Source organism: Rhamphochromis sp. 'chilingali', assembly GCF_963969265.1.
Source record: "Rhamphochromis sp. 'chilingali' genome assembly, chromosome: 7".
In the NCBI taxonomy this organism is placed as follows: Eukaryota; Metazoa; Chordata; class Actinopteri; order Cichliformes; family Cichlidae; genus Rhamphochromis; species Rhamphochromis sp. 'chilingali'.
The window spans coordinates 14,578,122-14,597,247 of record NC_137934.1 but is presented as its reverse complement, the minus strand read 5'-3'; the positions used below and the strand labels follow the sequence as shown (position 1 = coordinate 14,597,247).

At 44.4% G+C, this 19,126-nt stretch overlaps 1 protein-coding gene and 1 pseudogene across 2 annotated transcripts; one reads left to right on the top strand and one right to left on the bottom strand.

Moving 5' to 3' along the window:
* The first annotated feature begins 1,242 nt into the window (after positions 1-1,242).
* Positions 1,243-9,981, top strand: LOC308399817 (annotated as a pseudogene). Its single transcript has 9 exons — positions 1,243-1,821; positions 2,356-2,443; positions 2,545-2,662; positions 3,682-3,787; positions 3,922-4,059; positions 4,255-4,452; positions 5,115-5,222; positions 8,865-9,031; positions 9,714-9,981. The product of its transcript is annotated as an uncharacterized misc_RNA (transcript).
* A 2,884-nt stretch (positions 9,982-12,865) lies between these two features.
* On the bottom strand, positions 12,866-17,865 carry LOC308399205 (serine/threonine-protein kinase pim-2-like). Its single transcript, XM_080886299.1, has 9 exons — positions 17,247-17,865; positions 16,618-16,854; positions 16,367-16,492; positions 16,149-16,243; positions 15,963-16,010; positions 15,660-15,878; positions 15,390-15,570; positions 15,133-15,303; positions 12,866-15,043 (listed from the first exon to the last, which is right to left on the bottom strand). The coding sequence occupies exons 1-9, from the start codon at positions 17,305-17,307 to the stop codon at positions 14,952-14,954; spliced, it is 1,230 nt and encodes a 409-aa protein (XP_080742425.1). The 5' UTR covers positions 17,308-17,865; the 3' UTR covers positions 12,866-14,951.
* Positions 17,866-19,126: the final 1,261 nt, after the last annotated feature.

Genomic DNA, 19,126 nt, shown 5'->3' with positions numbered 1-19,126 from the left:
ACACACACACACACACACACACACACACACACACACACACATATACACATACACATACATATATATACATACACATACATATATATGCATATACACATGCATACATACACATCCATATTCACACATCTACATAATAATAATATAAAAAGATGAATAACCAATACAAAAATAAATAACAATAAAAAAAAAGAATGAAAAACAAGGAACAGAAATAAAGAAGACAAGGGGGATCATAAAATCTCTAAAAGTGAGGTTCCATAAACAAGACACATAACTTAAATAAGGGGCTAAGAAAAATCAAACTCTTCTAAAAATCTATGCAATTTGATTGCTTGGGGCTTATTTATTAGCTTAAGAGATTTATGGAACAGGGAGAATTTTGTCCTACCTGGATATAAGGTGTTAACCAAATACCTCCTCAAAAATGGATTATTGCATTTTCCATTAACCAAGTCAAGACCATCTAGTTTAACTTTATGTAAATTTGTAGTCTGTATATTTGAAAAATTGTTCTTTATTGTATTTACAAGGACTGTTGGGATATTCTGTGAAACCTTTTTATAGAGCTCGAACGAGCAACTCATGTCATATTTCTCATTAAGCCTGTTTAATTCAAGTATATCTCCATTTTCATCCATTATATGTGTCACAGACCAAATTTGTTTTGTCATCCATTCGTCCACAAACATAGATTTCCCCCGATTCAATATCACCCTATTATTCCACAATGGAACATTGTGGGGACTAAAGTTATGTTTAAACATTAATTTACAATTTAACAAAACTTGTTGATGAAATTTGGAAAGTTTTATGGGTAGTTTAGAAATGTCAAAATCACATACTAAAAGGATCCCCCCAACTTTGTTGAAAATAAGAGATGGCATCAAGAACCACATCTCATTATCATTTTTCAAGAAAGATCGTAGCCAATTAATCTTTAAAATGCCATTCATTATTTCAAAATCGATTGCTTTTAAACCCCCCTCTTCATAATCTTTTATCAAGTCCCTGTTACTAATATAATGATGTTTATTTTTCCATATGAAATTAAAATTCGCCTTATTTATGTCTTTTATAATTCTTGGTGGGATGGCTAGGGAATAAGCTGGATAGATTAAACTGGACAAAGATTCAACCTTGGTCAACATTATCCTGCCGAACAACGTTAAATCTCTCTGTAGTCAATGGTTTAGAGGGTTTTTTTGCATTTGTCAATTGTATTCTGAATATTCTTTTCGTCTCCCTGTGAGGTGTCATGCCGAGCAGATGTCAGAGTTGAGTTCAAGCAAAGTTGACTCTTTCGGTGATTACAGTTTGTCCGGGCGGGCTGTGCGTCTTATTTCATCCGCAGACACGTCGTTGGATGAGGAACAGCTCATGTTGGCATCAGTGGCAGTCAGGATGGCAGCATCTTCCAGAGGGAAGGTCAGGTCGCTGGTCTCTCTGAGCAGGATGCTGTCCACCAACAAGCCCGGTTCCACGGCTGGAGATTACCCTTCTCCGGCTGAAGTTCCCGCTTCTCCCCCGAACAGCGAGCCAGCCGCGGCGCCTCAGCGGAGACCCAAAAAAGACCCCAGCGGCTGCTCCGTGCTCCTCTTCCCCGGTCAGGGCAGCCAGTTTGTGGGCATGGGCAGAGGACTTTTAAAATACCCCAACGTTAAAGAAATGTTCACCGTAGCCCAGAAGATCCTGGGTTACGACCTGCTGTCTCTGTGTCTGGAGGGCCCCGAGGACGAGCTGCAGAAAACGGTTCACTGTCAGCCGGCGGTGTTTGTCACCTCCCTGGCTGCTGTGGAGAGACTCAACCAAGAAAACCCCAAAGTAAGTGCCAGATAAATGTCTGGAAAAAGGACAATAACTGCAGGTCCTGCCTTCTTAAATGTGGCCATTTTATCTTTTTTTTTTTTTTAACACTGCTACAGTAATATTAATTTATATTTAAAATGTGCGCACATTATGTATGAAGGTGTGGATGAATGATGCTTGTTGTAAGAAAGCATTTTGAGTGCCCAGTAGAAGAGCATCTTTCAAATGCAAAGTTTCTCATTTCAACTTTAATTACTGCACCTGATTAAGGCGGTAGAGTAAATAAGGCTTCCAACAGTGGTTATTTCTTATTATCACATCTTGTTTTTATTGTTTTTATCAGTAGATTGTTGTTTCACTCCCACCAAAAACATCACCGTAAATAATCTTCTGATTCTGAATGACCATTTAAAAAAATAAACAAATTGTTCTGAGTTAATTTCAGTTACGGATGTATCAGTGACATAAATGATATATCGGTCATAATCGGGAGGCTGTTACATTTTTATTTTTTTATTTTTTTTTTGACTTGTTTCCTGCTGTACACAGGCCATTGAGATGTGTGTCGCTGCTGCAGGTTTCAGTGTCGGAGAATTTGCTGCTCTTGTCTTTTCTGGGGCGATGAACTTTGCAGAAGGTAGAAAGATTTCTTTTTTGGGTTTTTTTGTGCACTTGTAAAAGGTGTTTTAATCACAACTTTGGTTAATATTCTGTATTTACTCCTTATGCATCTTCTAGCTTTGTATGCAGTGAAGGTGCGAGCGGAGACTATGCAGAAGGCCTCAGAACTGGTTCCCAGTGGGATGCTGTCAGTCACTGGTAGACCTCAGGCTCAGTATAATTATGCCTGTCTGCAGTAGGGCTGCCACGATTAGTCGACTAGTCACGATTACGTCGACTATCAAAATCGTCGACGACTGATTTAATAGTCGAGGCGGCATTTGAAGCTTTGTAAGATCACAAAAGACGCAGGAATAAGTAGCAGGATTTAAGAGTGTAATAACGGACTGAAACAGAAGATGGCAGCACTGCATATACAAGGATGCCAGCTGCCGTTAAACCCCGAAGAAGAAGAAGAAGCGGTGTCCCAGAATTCATAGCGCGGCCTAGCTCAGTTTCCAACAATGGCGGCAGCTAGTTAGTTTTAATATTACTCTTATTATTCTTTCTGGGTCACAAAATAAACGTTTAACATATTTTCAGGCGAGAATGTAGCTGTGTAAACCTCAAATATCTGCTCAGTTTATCAAGACACCACATATTTTCAAAAGCGCTCCGATGTTTTCGGAGACGTCTGTTACCCACTAGCTCGATAGCTAGCCGGGGCAAGGCTCACTAGAGCTGTGAGAACACCGGACTCCCGGCAGATCGTTTTCAAACACACCGCTGTCTTTCGCTGCTCAGGTTAAACATGATATATAAGTCACTTAGATAACTTAAAAATGTTATTGTTTGGCTTATTTTAGTATTTTATTTGTTCCTGAGTAAATCTGTTTTGCTGAGATTAAAGTTATAGTTTTTACACAGCTGAATAAACGTCAAGCAGACAGCTGATTATCAGAAGTGTGAGATGCTCGAGAATATTCTCCGGTGTCCTGTTATATTTTAGATAGCAAGGAGTTTATTAAACTTCACCGAAACAATCTGCAAATTTCATTAAAATTTAATAAACTATCATCTTGTCTTTATTTTTAGTTAGCACATACCTTAAACACTTAAAGCTGTAAGCTAATGATAGTTATATAAGAGCAGATGCTGCTGGTGCAATAAGCTGAACGTTTTACATCCAATGGATGATGATCTGATTAGTCGACTAATCGCAAAAATAATCGGTGACTAGTCGACTATCAAAATAATCGTTTGTGGCAGCCCTAGTCTGCAGGCAAAAGAGCACTGCAAGAGTCTGGGGATGGAGAATCCTGTGTGCTCTGTGGCCAACTAGCTTTTTCCAGATGGCAGGGTTATTGCAGGGCACCAGCAGGTAATGCATTCATATATTCTTGCTGCTTTAATATACCGTGAATCTATTGTGTTCTCTTTTCTGTCTTCTCTCAACCATCAAAAAAGTTGTTAGAGCTGCTCTTGTCATTTCTGCTGTCTTCTTTGACTTCTCAGGCTCTGGATTTCCTCCAGGAAAACTCTCGGCGCCTAAAGTTCATGCGGACCAAAACTCTCCCAGTCAGTGGTGCGTTCCATACTGAGCTGATGGCATCGGCTACTGAACCTCTCAGAGAGGTGCTCCGGCAGGTGGAGGTCAGTCAGCCACTTTATCCAAAAGGGATTAACATATTTTCCGAAACATGTATTCAATTACTCTGTAAAGCTACACCAGTCCTCATTTTTAAAAGATAACCCATCCTATTCAGTCTGACTCGGAAAGTTAAATGGAAAGTATACCCAAGATTTTACATCTGGTATTCAGCCATTCAAACTGCCCTCCGTCTTCAGAGTGAGGGAAAGTCTTCCCTTCACCATGAACTCAAACTGAAGAGACGGATCCAGCGGGAAAACAGTCAGCGGGAACGCAGCCGGAGCGCCCGCAGCAGCTGCAGGGGCAGCCAATCTGATGACTCGACTATCCATGAGACAGAGAAGACAGAAAAAGAGAAAGACAAACAGGACTTAGAGATTGAAAACATTATCAAGGTAAGTGAGGGCTATAAGAATCTTTTTTTGTAATATTTATTTAATTACATCATGCACCAAACTATCCATGGTAGTGATTATTTAACTAAGTCATAGTGGCACTGGGCAGCTGCCAGTGCAGTTCATTTTGTCCATTTAAAAAGTACCATGTACACTCACTGGCCACATTTTTGTTAGATACACCTGTTGAGCTGCTCATTAGGTCAAATACCTAATCAGCCTATCACATGGCAGCAGCTCAGTGCATTTAGGCATGTATACATTAATAAGATGACCTGCTGAAGGTCAAATGGGATTTAAATGACTTTGAACATGCATTGTTGTTTGTGTCGGACAGGCTTGTCTGAGTATTTCAGAAACTGTACAACCATCTAACCGGTTTATAGAAAATGGTCTGAAATAGAGGAAATCTCCTGTGAGCAGCACTTCTCTGGGAAAAAAATCACTTGTTGGTGCCAAAGATCAAAAGCGGAATGAGCAGATTACTTACAGCTGTAAGGAAAGCAACATGAACTCAAATACCCACTTACTTCAACCAAGTTATCAAGAAGAGCACCGCTGAAAGCACAATACGTTGAACCTCGAAGCTGATGGCCTAGTGTCACCTGCTGGATAGAGGTGAAAACACAAACCAAACAATGGCTCTTTCATCTGTTTCACAGCATGCTCGGGAACTGGAAACTCGCCGAAGGGAGGCAGAGGAGAGAGAGCGGAGGAAGCAGAGGGAGGTGCAGATGGAACTGGAAAGACAGCTGAAAGAGGCTGAGATGGTAAAAAAAAAAGTTTTCCACTTGACACCAATTATGTACAGAGTCTTTTCTCCTTGACTTTGATCTTTGAGAACTGCAGCAAAATGTTAAGATAAGATAAGATAAGATAACCTTTATTAGTCCCACACGTGGGAAATTTGTTTTGTCACAGCAGGAAGTGGACAGTGCAAAAGTTATGACGCAAAAATTAGAATACAATAAGAATAAATACAGTACACAGCTGTACAGAATAGAATAAAATAATATACTATATACAGTAGAATAAAATAGAATAAAAATATACAATAAGATAAAAATAGAATACGAATGCTATATACAACTGAGTAAAAATACAACGATGCCAGAAAGGATTATTGCACTTAGTATTATTGCATATGTATGGATGTGTGTGCTTGATCAGTTAAAGTCTTTATTATGGAGTCTGACAGCAGTGGGGAGGAAAGACCTGCGAAATCTCTCCGTCCCACACCGTGGGTGCCGCAGTCTCCCACTGAAGGAGCTGCTCAGTGCTGTCACAGTCTGCTGCATGGGGTGGGAGACGTTGTCCAACAGGGATGACAGCTTAGCCGCCGTTCTCCTGTCACTCACCACCTCCACTGGGTCCAGAGGGCATCCTAGAACAGAGCTGGCCCTTCGGATCACCCTGTTCAGTCTCTTCCTGTCCCCAGCAGAGATGCTGCCGCCCCAGCAGACCACACCATAAAAGATAGCAGAAGCCACCACAGAGTCATAGAAGGTCTTCAGGAGTGGGCCCTCCACCCCAAACGACCTGAGTCTCCGCAGCAGGTACAGCATGCTCTGCCCTTTCCTGTAGAGGGCGTCTGAGTTATGAGTCCAGTCCAGTCTGTTGTTCAGATGAACACCAAGGTACCTGTAGCTGTCCACAGCCTCAATGTCCATACCTTGGATGTTCAGTGGTTGCAGTGGAGAATGCTTGTGCCTGCGGAAGTCTACCACCAGTTCCTTGGTTTTACTGGCGTTGATCTGGAGGTAGTTCAGCTGGCACCAGTCCACAAAGTCTTGAGTCAGTCCTCTGTACTCCTTGTCGTCCCCATCAGTGATGAGGCCGACTATTGCAGAGTCATCAGAGAACTTCTGCAGGAAGCACTGGGTGGAATTGTGGGAGAAGTCTGCAGTGTAGATGGTGAAGAGGAACGGAGCCAGAACCGTTCCCTGTGGGGCCCCCGTACTGCAGACGACCCTGTCCGACACACAGCCCTGAGTCCTCACATACTGTGGTCGGTCGGTGAGGTAGTCCAAAATCCAGGTAGTGAGGTAATGGTCCACTCCAGAGTTCTCCAGCTTGTCCTTCAGAACCGAGGGAAGAATAGTGTTGAAGGCACTGGAGAAATCAAAGAACATGATTCTCACAGTGCTTCCAGCGGTCTCCAGGTGAGCGAGGGAACGATGTAGGAGGTGAATGACGGCATCATCCGCTCCAATGCCAGGCTGGTAGGCAAACTGAAGTGGGTCCAGTGATGAGCTTGTTAGGCGCCGAAGCTGAGCCAGGACCAACCGCTCCAGGGTCTTCATCAGGTGGGATGTCAGAGCCACCGGCCTGTAGCTGTTGAGGTCCTTGGGGCGTGAAGTCTTTGGCACTGGTACAACACAGGAGGTTTTCCAGAGCTGTGGGACTCTTCCCAACCTCAGGCTCAAGTTGAAGAGGTGCTCCATCACCCCACACAGTTGGTCCGCGCAGGACCTGACGACCCTCGAGCTGATGCCATCTGGGCCCGCTGCCTTCTTGCCATTAATCCTCCTCAGTTCCCTCCTAACCTGGGTGGTTGAGAGAGACAGGCTGGAGCCTTGTGTTGAGTGTGTATTGGATGCTGTTGTTGGGGGTGGGGGGGAGTGAGCAGGGTGAATAGAGGAGGTGTGAAGTGTCTGAGGTGGAACAGCAGCAGTGGGGGTGGGTGAGTCTGCAGCCGATGTTGTAGACTGTCTCATGGTTGAATCAAATCTGTTGAAGAAATGATTCAGTTCATTTGCCCACCTCACATCCCTCCCAGGCAGAGAGTTCTGCTGTTTGTGGCCTGAGATGGTTCTGAGGCCTCTCCAGACTTCACCAACGTTGTTTTGCTGAAGCTGGTTCTCCATCTTCTGCCTGTAGCTGTCCTTCCCATTCCTTATCAGTCCCCTCAACTCTCTCTGCACCCTTTTCAACTCCTCTTTGTCTCTGGATTTGAAGGCCCTCCTCTTCTGCTTGAGGACAGCTTTAATTTCTGGGGTAATCCAAGGTTTGTTGTTGGAGAAACACCGTACAGTCCTGGTAGGTACAGTGTTATCCACACAGAAATTAATATAGTCAGTAATGCATGTAGTAAGGCTGTCGATGTCCTCTCCATGGTCGTCACAGATCACCTCCCACATAGTCGACTCAAAACAGTCCTTAAGAGCCTCCTCGCTCTCCTCTGACCATCTCTGCACTGTGCGGGTGGCTGGTGGCACCCTGCGCACTAAGGGCTCATACACAGGGACAAGGTGCACCAGGTTGTGGTCAGATTTGCCCAGTGGAGGGAGAGGTGATGAACTGTATGCCTCTTCAGCATTGGCATACAGTAAGTCCAGTGTTTTATTGACTCTGGTTGGGCAGGTCACATACTGGGTGAAGGTGGGCAGTGTGGAGTCCAAAGAGGCATGATTGAAGTCCCCTGATATTATGAGAAGGGCTCTCGGAGATTGTGTTTGCAGTCTGCTGACCACTGAGTGGAGAGTGTCACAGGCTGCATCCGCGTTGGCCGAGGGGGGGACATACGCTGTTATCGCGATAACATGCGAGAATTCCCGGGGCAGATAGTACGGACGCATGCTAACGGCTAACAGCTCAATGTCTCTGCTGCATAGTTGTTCTTTCACAGTGATGTGCCCAGGGTTACACCATCTGTCGTTCACAAAAACTGCCAGTCCCCCTCCTTTCCTCTTACCGCTCTCTCTCGTCCTGTCCGCTCGCAGCATCTGAAATCCCGGTAGTGTCACACTTGTGTCCGGAGTTAGCGGTGTTAGCCACGACTCCGTTAGCATCATGATGCTACATTGCCGGTACTCCCTCTGTGACCAGGTTAGCGACATGAGCTCATCCATCTTATTGGGCAAAGATCTTACGTTTCCAATAATTACAGAAGGAAGAGATGGTCGATAACGTCTCCTTCTCGGGCGACGGCGCTCCTTCCCAGCACGACACCCCCGTCTTTTCCTCCTCAGCTCGCTGGGAATGTCGGGTCTGTCCGCCGGCAGTACCGCTGCGGGACGCAGCGCTAACAGCTGATCCTTACTGTAAACAAAGGATCCCTGCTCTGGGTCCCCAGACACGCGTGAAAAAAGTAGAAATAAACGAAGAAAAACGACCAGAACTAGCACAAAACGGTAGAACATGGTTGCAGAAGTCTAATTACTGATACGTTAGTTATAAAAAATTACGAGAAGAAAAGATAAGAAAGAAAGAAACTCAGAATGAGCAGAGCTGCTGTAACAGGCTGCCGCACACGGGGGGCGCCGGAGTGACTGTCATTATAAAATTCACACCTAGTCTTTAATGATTTGGAAAAATGGTTATGACAGTCCAGGAAAAGGTGATTCAGGAATAGGTCAGTTTATACCGCTCTGTTGGTGCATCTGTTTATGTAGCTGTGTGTGTGTGCATAGATAAAAGACAGCATGCAGGCTGAGATGCAGGTGAAGGAAAAGGAGGCTGAACAACAGAAGAAGAGGATCAGGGAGCTGGAGCTGACACAGCAGCAGCTGGAAGTTGCCCTTAATATGGAGATCCAGGCTCGGCTGGAGGAGGAGAGGGCCAGACTGGAGCTTGAGCGGTAACAATGGATTTCTAACTCTTATTATGGCCCTTTATTATTTTATTTGTGATGGAGATCTGAGATATCCATGAGAAGTATTAACTGTCATGCGGCGGCTGTGTGAAGGCAAGAGAGGACCCAATTGCACGGCTCTAGACACACGGGAATGAACTCAAAGGCAGGTCTTTATTAACAGGAACATAAGAAGTCATACAAAACTATACTGGGAGAAACTAAAGCTGAGGCGCTGGGAAGACACGGGAAATGCACACAACCTAGAAGGATGACGCAACACAGAACAAAGGGACACTCTGACATAAATACACAGAAGGTAATGAGGGAAGTGGGAACACACGGGGAACACAGCTGAAGACAATTACTCATGACCGAGCAGGGAGGACACGAAACTGAAAATACTGACACCAAGATGTGGACCTTAAACACAACACAGTACACAGAGATGAGCACAGAGAGAGAGGCAGAGAACAAGGATGAATACGAGGGGATGAGGAGAACACAGAACACAACGGACGGGAACACGGTACCAGAACAAACACCACAATAAAAGCATGGACACAGGGGGAATCCAACTACCAAACCAAACAATCCAATGGACATAAGGAACAAAATACAAAACCACAGGAAAACTGAGAACACTGGGTCAAAATGACCCAGGACCATGACAATACCCCCCCTCAAGGGCTGACTCCAGACAGCCCTTGCGGACGGCAACGGCGGCAGAACAGATCCGGAGGCCGGCCGTGTGGAAGGCGGCGGCTACAGAGCGGGACCGGAGGCCGGGCCCCTCGAACCCTCCAGCGGAGACGAGGAAGGGCTGGCTGGGCTCTCCAGAACCCCCAGCGGACAAGGCAGGTGGCAGCGTGGAAGCCGCGGAGTGCTGGATGGGCTCATCCGAGCTTCCAGCCGGAGCTGATGTAGCGCCAGAGGGTATCGGGACCCCTGGCTGAATGTTAAGCTGACCAGAAGACCAAACTGCTACAGGGGACCAAACTGATGGCTGTAGTAATGGTTGTGGTGACAGTGGAGTGGGCGGTGGAGTGGATGACTGAGTTAACGGTGACTGTGCTAATGGTTCAGCTAAGGAGTGCATTAATGACAGGACTACAGGTTGAATGACTGACTGAGCATCAGCCTGAATGGCTGAGTGTCGTGATGGTTGTGGTGGAAGAGAAGCGGGTGATGGTGTGGATGATGGAGCTACGGGCGACTGAGTGGCAGACTGAACTGATGACTGAAGTGATGGTAGAGGTGAAAATTGAGCTTGTGGTGGGGTAGCTGACTGAGGTGCGGGGGACACAGGAGACAGAGCCAGCGGGGACACAGGAGGCAGAGCTACAGATTGAACTGAGGGAGACTGGGTAGCAAACTGAACTAGTGGTAGTAATGGCGGTTGGGGAGAAGGCTGGACTGTACACTGAGGAGAAGGCTGACTGACTGACTGAGGAGCATCCTGTGCAGCTGAGTGTAATGATGGTTGTGGGAGCGAATGTAGGACAGGTGGTGGTGTCGGGTCCCCTGAGCCTACAATGCGGATGAAAGGTGCAGGCACCTGCTGGACACCAGTCGCTCCCACCTGAGGAGCAGGTACAGGTGCAGAGATCGGCTGGGTCCTGGCGGGCCCCACCTCAGTGGTTGGCACAGATTTCGGCAGGGACTGGGCGGCTGCTGTCCCCACCCGAGGAGCTGATACGGGTGCAGGGACCAGCAGAGCCTCAGTCGACCCGGAAACCGGAACAGGGACCAGCTGGGCGCCAGCCCCCCTCACCTGGGGAACTGAGATAGGTGCAGGGGAGTGCTGGGCCGCAGCTATCCCTAGAACGCAAGGGGCCTGGGAGGCGGGCCTAGAAAGAACAGTCTGCAAGAGATCAATTCCCTGCCCTGAGTGAGCGGATGAGGAACAGCGCTCTGACTTCATAGCGTTAAGTGTGCTAAAGCTGTAGCTTACAGGCACTAATGCACCACCTTCAGTGTTTATAGACTCTAGAGAAATGTGATCAGCTGATGCACCAACAGTCTTAGAGCTTCTTTCTTCGGAGCTAACCATGCTTATACTGACAGAGGAGGGGTTAATAGCCGATGTAAACATAGGTCTGTGCACCGGAGAGGCAGATGAAACAAAGTCTTTTACCTCCGGCTCGCTGGAAGCAGTAAACCTAGGGAAAACAGTGGTGGGTGTAGAGCCCCCTGACTCAAGAACATTCGAATCAGTAAATACGTCAGAATGGACTTTCCCCTGGGGTGATGGCTCAGAAGTAACGAGCTGGGGTCGAGCTATCACAGGAACATTTACAGTCTTGGATTTTACTGCTTTAACATCTAAGGAGGCAGGTTTTAAAGCCCCAGTGGTGAGCTTAACTGCAAAACAATCATTCTCAGCAGACACACAGGTAAAGGGCACAGAAGCAGGTGTCTCTAACTCAGGAAATGCTGACTTCAAGTTTTCAGACCTAGGAAACACTAGCGAAGGATAATCTTTCTCAAATATGAGTCCAAACGTAGGAGAAACGGTCTCTGAGTTGACCCTCCGGGCAGTACAACGGTTCATAAGAAGTTCGGGTTCGGATTCAACATTTACAGATCGTGAGCCTTTAGAGCCTACGGCAAGAGTCACAGAGTTTGCATTCAGAGTAGTGAGAACTAGCCTCAGAGTGAACAGAAAGAGTGTCTTTGTCACTCACCCCAGCCGGCTGCTCAGTAGTCCCGGAATCCGGCTGAGGAGAGGACCGGCGACGGCGTCTCCTCCTTGATGAGGGAACGGAGGTGACGGGGGAAACCGGTGATGATGCGGGGGTGACGGTCTCCTCTTCATCATCCGACCTCATCGCTGCTAGGAAAGCAGCGGGAGAGCGACGGTCAGAGCTGAGAGGGGATGGAGAAGGGCTCCGCGGCAGCAGCGCCAAAAAACCCTCTCGTTTTAGCAGCCGCTGTTGCGATACCGAGAGCCCCGTCTGCTGCTGCGATGCCGTCGCGGCGAGCTTAGTTCGCTGCTGCTGCGGCGGCTGACTGGCGGAGATCTCCGTCTGCAGTCGCTGTGGTGTGGAATCCCGGGAACAGACACTGTCTGCCAGCTCACGAGCTTGTAATGCCTCCTTGGCTCGGCTCAGTTCGTCAATAAAGCCCTCATAGCAGGTGAGCTGGTGAAGGAAAGGGTTTCCCTCGATTATTGCCTTTATGGCGTTAAGTCCGATGGAAATTGTCCGTGAGTCCGAGGCGCGGGTTATTCGTTGCACCAGACTCTGTACACGGAGAATATCTCCCTCACGGGCGGAGCCTGCTGGGTCCATTTCGTGGTTGCGTCGGGCTGTGTGAAGGCAAGAGAGGACCCAAATGCACGGCTCTAGACACACGGGAATGAACTCAAAGGCAGGTCTTTATTAACAGGAACATAAGAAGTCATACAAAACTATAAATACACAGAAGGTAATGAGGGAAGTGGGAGTTGTTACAGGATGCAAACATGTTTTATACTGCTTTGAAGTCTGGGACAGCATCATAAGAGGCATAACTGATCTCACCGTAGTCCCATGAAGACTCAAGATGAGTGTTTTCACGACTGCCATCTTGGTGTTTTGAAATCAGGCATGATGAATGAAGGGAAGAACTGTCTGTTAAGGTTCTCAGTCGTTCAGGTCATCGTAGTCTAAGGAGCTTGGAAAGAAAAGCATCTGGACTTCTTTAAGCTTCTTGAAGAGCGTTTCACCTCTCATTCAAGAAGCTTCTTCAGTTCTCTGAAGAAATTCTGAACTGAAGAAGCTTCTCAGATGAGAGGTGAAACATCTTCAAGAAACTTAAAGAAGTCCAGATGCTTTTCTTTCCACGCTCCTTAGACTGTAGTTAAACTTCACACACTGGACTTGTCAGTCACACATCCTTCGCCAGTAGGCATTCCCAGAATGATCTTTCCCCTTCTGACGCTTAGAATGACCAAATATGTGCAAAATGGACAATTCAACATGCCACCATGTCAGTCTTTTATTAAATATGACATGAAACAAATGACTGAGCCATTAAATTTGTCACAAAGGTGTTCACCTAATTCCAGGCAAATGGAATAGACTTCTATGGGACCATAAGTCTTTTTGCACTTTGACATTTGTTTTACTTTTCAGATCTGTAACCTATAACTTTTATACTGTATGTGTTTTGATCATAGGAGTCTACAGGGACTTACTTACTTTTAGCACGTTTAGCAGTTGATGTTGGCTTCTTTTTTCAGTACTGGAGCTTCCTGCTCATTGAAGACTTTTCTAAAAGGAAATGCTTAATCCAAAATGGCGTTTTAAGGGCTTGGATTAATGTCAATTTCAGCAAATATTCTTTCTTATGTTAAAAGAACATGGATCTCTGTCAGTGATAACTTCTGACTTTATAACTCAAATTTTAAGAGAGAGCTTCACTGCTAAGCTCTCATCTGTGTGGGTGTCACGGTTCGCTTGAGGACTCACATGCAGGACTCAGAGGCACAGTCAGTATTTATTACAGTTCCACCAGGTGTATATACAAACAGTGCAGGGGATAGTGCTATATACAAAGCGGTGACAGGGAAAAGGCTCCGGGGAAATCCAGGTAGGGAAAAGACACTTGCTCCTCTTCTGACTCTCTCTCCAAACACTCACACAAAAAGGGAATCCGCTCGGGGAATGCAGAGTCGGGTCCAGGGGATCTATGTACAGAAGGAAACACACGTTAGAGGTTTTGCACAGGGAAGCAAATGAGAACTTGCTGAGAGCCGGGCTGCACTGACGCGAGTCACACACAACGATCCAGCGATGAGTAGAAGCCACTCCCTGGCTTAAATGCTGGCTGCACTGATGAGGCCCAGGTGTTTCCTCCTCAGAGGGGCGTGGGCCGAGGGCGTGAACCCACCATGAGTATATCTGTATCTATATAGATATATATGTGTATTCGTAACCTTTTTTCATCATCTAGTTTCCTGTGCCAGATCTTCTACTGATCCACTGAGGCAGACATGTAAAAAAACATGAACTAAAGCATATTTCTGTATATAAACAGGACCTTAAATCTTTATCAACAGCTACTTTAGAGGAAATTCTTCAATAAACTGCAACCAAAGGCTCAACTCAGAGGACAAAACCCAACCTGTTATAAATAGTGTGACAGCAAACTTTCTCTTGTGTAAAGTTACAAATAGGAGTAATTATCCACAGGAGCTTTTATACATAATGAAGTTATAATTCGTCCTGTAGAAATTGTACATTTAAGCTATATAGTTCCCTCTGTGATAACTCTGCTATGAATGCCTCTTATTAACTTTTATGCTTTTACAACCCACTATGAGCAAACACTCAGCAACAGTGGGAAGGAAAAACTCCCTTCTTGAAGGAAAAAACCTCTGGTAGAACCAGGAAATCTGTCTAAACTAGTTGGGGGTTAGAGCAACAGATGCAAGTCTTCAGATCATTTGCAGTGTGACTGTCTTTGTGCACACTTTAACCTGATTCAGTTTTCTTATTTGTCAAAATGCACCATGGGTAAAAAAAACAAAACAAAATAGTAATGAAGGAGAATCTTCAGCAAAGATGAATTAAACAAGTTTTATTTTGATCAAATTTTACTTTAAGTAAAACACATCTTTATTTGATGACTTTAATGTCATCAAATAAAGACAGTTTTGATGGAGCTCCTGACCCAGCCCAAGCTCTCTATGAAGACGAGGAAAAACTCCCCAGGGGGCCAGATCGATGGGAAGAAACCTCGGGAAAGCCCATTCAAAGAGAGATCCCCTTTCCTGGGATGGCTGGGGGGGTTACAGGAACTCCGAAAAAGCTAAATTTTTATTTATTTATTTTTTAAGATTGACCCACTCTATCTATTCCTGTCCAACAGAAAAAAGAAAGGAAGTTACTACAATGTATCACACTTACATGATAAGGTGTGAATTGTGTGTTTGTGTGTGTTATCTTAGCCAGGGGTGAAGCTGGAGCTCCTCCAGTGTTGGGCGCTTCTCCGGGACTATAGCTAAACATGCGTCCAAGAAATTCCGGCATTCTTGAAAGAAAGAAAAGATCAAAAAGATGAAGATGATAGTTCTAGTGATCCAAGGCATCAGTGAATGTGGAAGTGTGAAGTTTTCTTACCTGTGGACAGACGCTTTTTGATGCTCAGTTGCTTTGTGAGGAACCTCGCGGTACTAAAGTATCGTGCATGAAGCGCTTCATACAACACCACTCCCATTTGCCACACCGTGGTAGGTCCACACCTGTAGCAGCTCCTAATGTACCACTCGGGAGGGATGTGAAGAGGAGTGCCTAACAAACAGACACAATTGCAATTTCTTCTAAAACAAAAGACACAAATTGTTACATCTGTGAAAAGCAGGAGCAGAATATGTTACCATAGAAGATGCGATACAGAGATCGCTGTTTAACAAAGCAGCTCAGTCCAAAGTCAATGATGCGAACTCGAGGCACATCTGAGCCGGTCTCAATCAGAATGTTTTGTCCCTTGATGTCCCGATGAAAGATGTGTTTCTCCTCAAGTTCCTTTACAGCATCAACTAGTTGCTTCAGAATGACCTGGAAAAGATGAAAAACACAATAATGAGTTAATGCTTTTCTGCCTTGATTGAATGCTGTACAGTCTAAGGCTCTCCCAGTCAACCTACCTTGGCCTTGTCCTCTGGTAAAGCTCTTCCATTTTCTGCTTTGTATTTTTGCAGGTCCACAGCAGGGACAGGTCTCTCCAGCACCAGGATCAGCTCTTTGCCAAAGTCGAACCACTCCAGCAAGGACACAGGTGCTGATATTCCCACTGACCCTTCTGCTTCACCTGCAAGTTTAAGCATAATGGCCACTTCCACCGAGAGCATCTTCCCATTTTCATCCTGAAATATTACAACAAAGTGGATGATGAGGAACGCCGCATTCAATCCAGTAATGTAAAACTAATTCAAGTGTTGGACGCTTACCGCCACTTTGCAGTAGACTTTATTTTTGGGAATGTGTTTGATGGCAACCTAGAAGACACAGAGCATTGGTGAGCATTTCCTCAGTATGACATAATGAAAGGTGGAAACACAGCAGACGTCTCAGTTTACGATATTATCCATTATCTGCGTTACTGCCTGTCTTACTACCATCATCTGAACACTTACTGGAAAACGATCTTCTATCCGGTAGCCAGAAAACACTGCTCCGCAGCCTCCTTCTCCGAGCTGGTGCTCCTCCACATATCTGGCTTGGAATTCACCTGAACAGACAAAACAGCAAATCTTGTTTTATTACAGCTGTGACACAAATTACTCTCCTCTGTAGCCTAAATGTTCCTTCTGCCCTTCCCCTGAATATAAAACCCAAGCTGCTTGCTACTTACGTTTTTGGTCTGCTACTGATTTTTTGTCCTGGTCCACATTCCTTTTTTTTTTCTTGGGTGACTCTCTGTTGTCTCCCGTGGCCTTTCTTTTGCCATTTTTTGTGCACTCCTGTTTGTTGTTCAAGTCTGGAGATGTGGAAAACACCAAAAGCACATCAGCTCACTGGATGATAGACACAAACACTAAACACCAATATCTTAAACCTAGCAACCACACTTAATCTACCCCCTTATTCAACTAATTAGCCTACCTTTACCAGAGTCCAACGAGGAGGATGCTTGCTCCTTGTCACCGCTCGTATGGTCGAGAAGTTTAGCCTTCTTTGCTTTCTTTGTTGTGCCCTCTTCATCTTGCACAACCTTGCGCTTCACTCCTTTGACCACATCTGAGCTGGTGGAAGGACCAGCCTGCTCAGCGACCCTCCTCCTTTTTATTGGGGTCTTCTTTTCAGGACTGGCCTTTCTTTTAGCAGTCCTGCTCTTACAATCTATAAACGACGACAACAACACAGTGGTGAAAAAGAGTCCCCGACATCAGGACTGGAAGCAGTTTGATGGCAAAGAATTTGAAATTGCTTTTGCTTAAATGATCACAAGTTTATTCTTGGGATTAAAAAAACTGACCAGTGCGAATTGATACTAGGTTTACTAAGTCTTAGATCTTGATGACACTTGTTGGTCTGTTTTTACTGTTGAGTCCAAGAATAAACTTATTACATTATTTTACCAAAAGACCGGTAACCTTCCTTTGATTAGACATCTTGTATTAAAGCTATTTTCAATCAAACATATGATTCAATTGCTTCAAAAATGATTCACACAGTGTCAACATTTCTAGGATTTGGATTTTACCAGGTTCTTATTTTATTATTTTACTTACCTTGATCTCCTGAATCTTTCTTATCGGCCGGAGTGGTAATTTTTCTTGTTTCCTTTTTCATTGTAATTTCGGAGACCCTTTAAAATCGAAAATGTAAACCGTAATGAGTTAATATTGAGTTAATACTTCTTCAAATGTGCACCTTTCAAATGCTTGACTTTTCTAACTGAATTCTGTAAGTGAGCTTTATAAGTAAACTCTGGAAACTACGGCAACACAACATAGAATCTTGCCTTTCAGTGACTTCACTGACTGCCAGTAGTTCAAAGTAGTTTACAGAAAAACACTCTGGCAGACAAAGCCATAATATTTCATATAATTCAATCATTTCATATCAATTAAACAGTTTCTTTCATTATCTTTCATCATTTGTATAAAGACCTCATCTATGGATGACAGTATGAAGATTTGTGGTTGACCACACACTAATAAACACAGTGTCAGCTACATTGTCATCTGATTTAAAGTATTTATTATGTACATTTAACTGTCATGGTACTGAGTCTGTGACCCAGTGTTTTGTGTTTGTTCATTTATATTCATTGATTATTCTTATGTATGTTTTTGGTTCTCTTTATTGTTTTCTTCTTGTGTTATATTCTTAGGCTTTAGGTTTCTGTTACTTTGCCTTGCCCCTGTGTCCCACGTGGCCCATTGTTTTCCTCTGTTTGCTGTTGGGTTGTCTGTGTATCATCCATGACAATTAAATTAAATAGCAAATGCAACTACAATTTCAATGAGATTCATTCCTGGCATTCTACTGCGGTGGCTGAAAGTAGACACCAAGCATTATCACTGTAACTGATGTAAATATTGGACTTGGAGGGGATTCATCTGATAGACTGATGCAAACATTACTGTAGCGACTTCCACAGTCGCTAGAGGCCAGGGATGGAGCCTGCCTATTTGCCTGACACGCTGTCAACTTTACGCAATAATGCAAGAGGTGGAATTGTTTGCTTGTTTATTAAAGTGCTTTGAGAGTTTACAGAGTAATGTCATCAGCTCCTGATTCAGACTCTTAAAACATCACAGGCTCTAATGTAACAAAGCGAAACATGTTGTGCAGCGCAGCGGTCAACAAAAACTACGGCTACCCAGCCCTCCTCTCTGTCAAAAATACGGAGTGGAAACTACAGATATTTGTTTAAAAATGTAGGGAGTAAAAATTAAGTACAGCAAGGAAGTTTTTTTTTACTTTTTTACTTCCTACCTGTGGAGCCAATTAAGCTAAATTTAAGAAGCGCATGTCTGTGTATACTTAAAAGCTCTTATGGTTATTTTCACTTTGTAGACAAATTAAAGCACAGAAAAGAAAAACACGATACATTAGAGCATGACATAATTTGACCTGAGGTGGCGCTGCACCGTGAGAGAGCCTGAACGTCAACCGGAAGAAGACGAGAATAAACTCCTTATAAACAACATGGCGTCTCCCTGTGAGGTTTTTTGTTTTGTTTTGTTTTTTAAATGAACTTTATTTAGAACAATAACAATGACAATCTCAAAGAGACAAGCGACATATTAAATCAATCAGAACAGAATCACATCTCCTGTACACCACAATGAAATCGACAATAACTGAAAGTAAACATACATACACACACACACACACACACACACACACACACACACACACACACATACATATATATACATATATATACATATATATGCATATACACATGCATACATACACATCCATATTCACACAGCTACATAATAATAATATAAAAAGATGAATAACCAATACAAAAATAAATAACAATAAAAAAAAGAATGAAAAACAAGGAACAGAAATAAAGAAGACAAGGGGGATCATAAAATCTCTAAAAGTGAGGTTCCATAAACAAGACACATAACTTAAATAAGGGGCTAAG

Excerpts from the sequence above, each read along its gene's own strand:
- LOC308399205 (XM_080886299.1), bottom strand. The coding sequence starts at position 17,307 with ATGAAAAAGGAAACAAGAAAAATTACCACTCCGGCCGATAAGAAAGAT. Across the intron at positions 16,493-16,617 it reads CTCGTTGGACTCTGGTAAAG|ACTTGAACAACAAACAGGAG; the intron begins GTAGGCTAATTA and ends CCACATCTCCAG. Across the intron at positions 15,304-15,389 it reads TCTGTATCGCATCTTCTATG|GCACTCCTCTTCACATCCCT; the intron begins GTAACATATTCT and ends TCTGTTTGTTAG.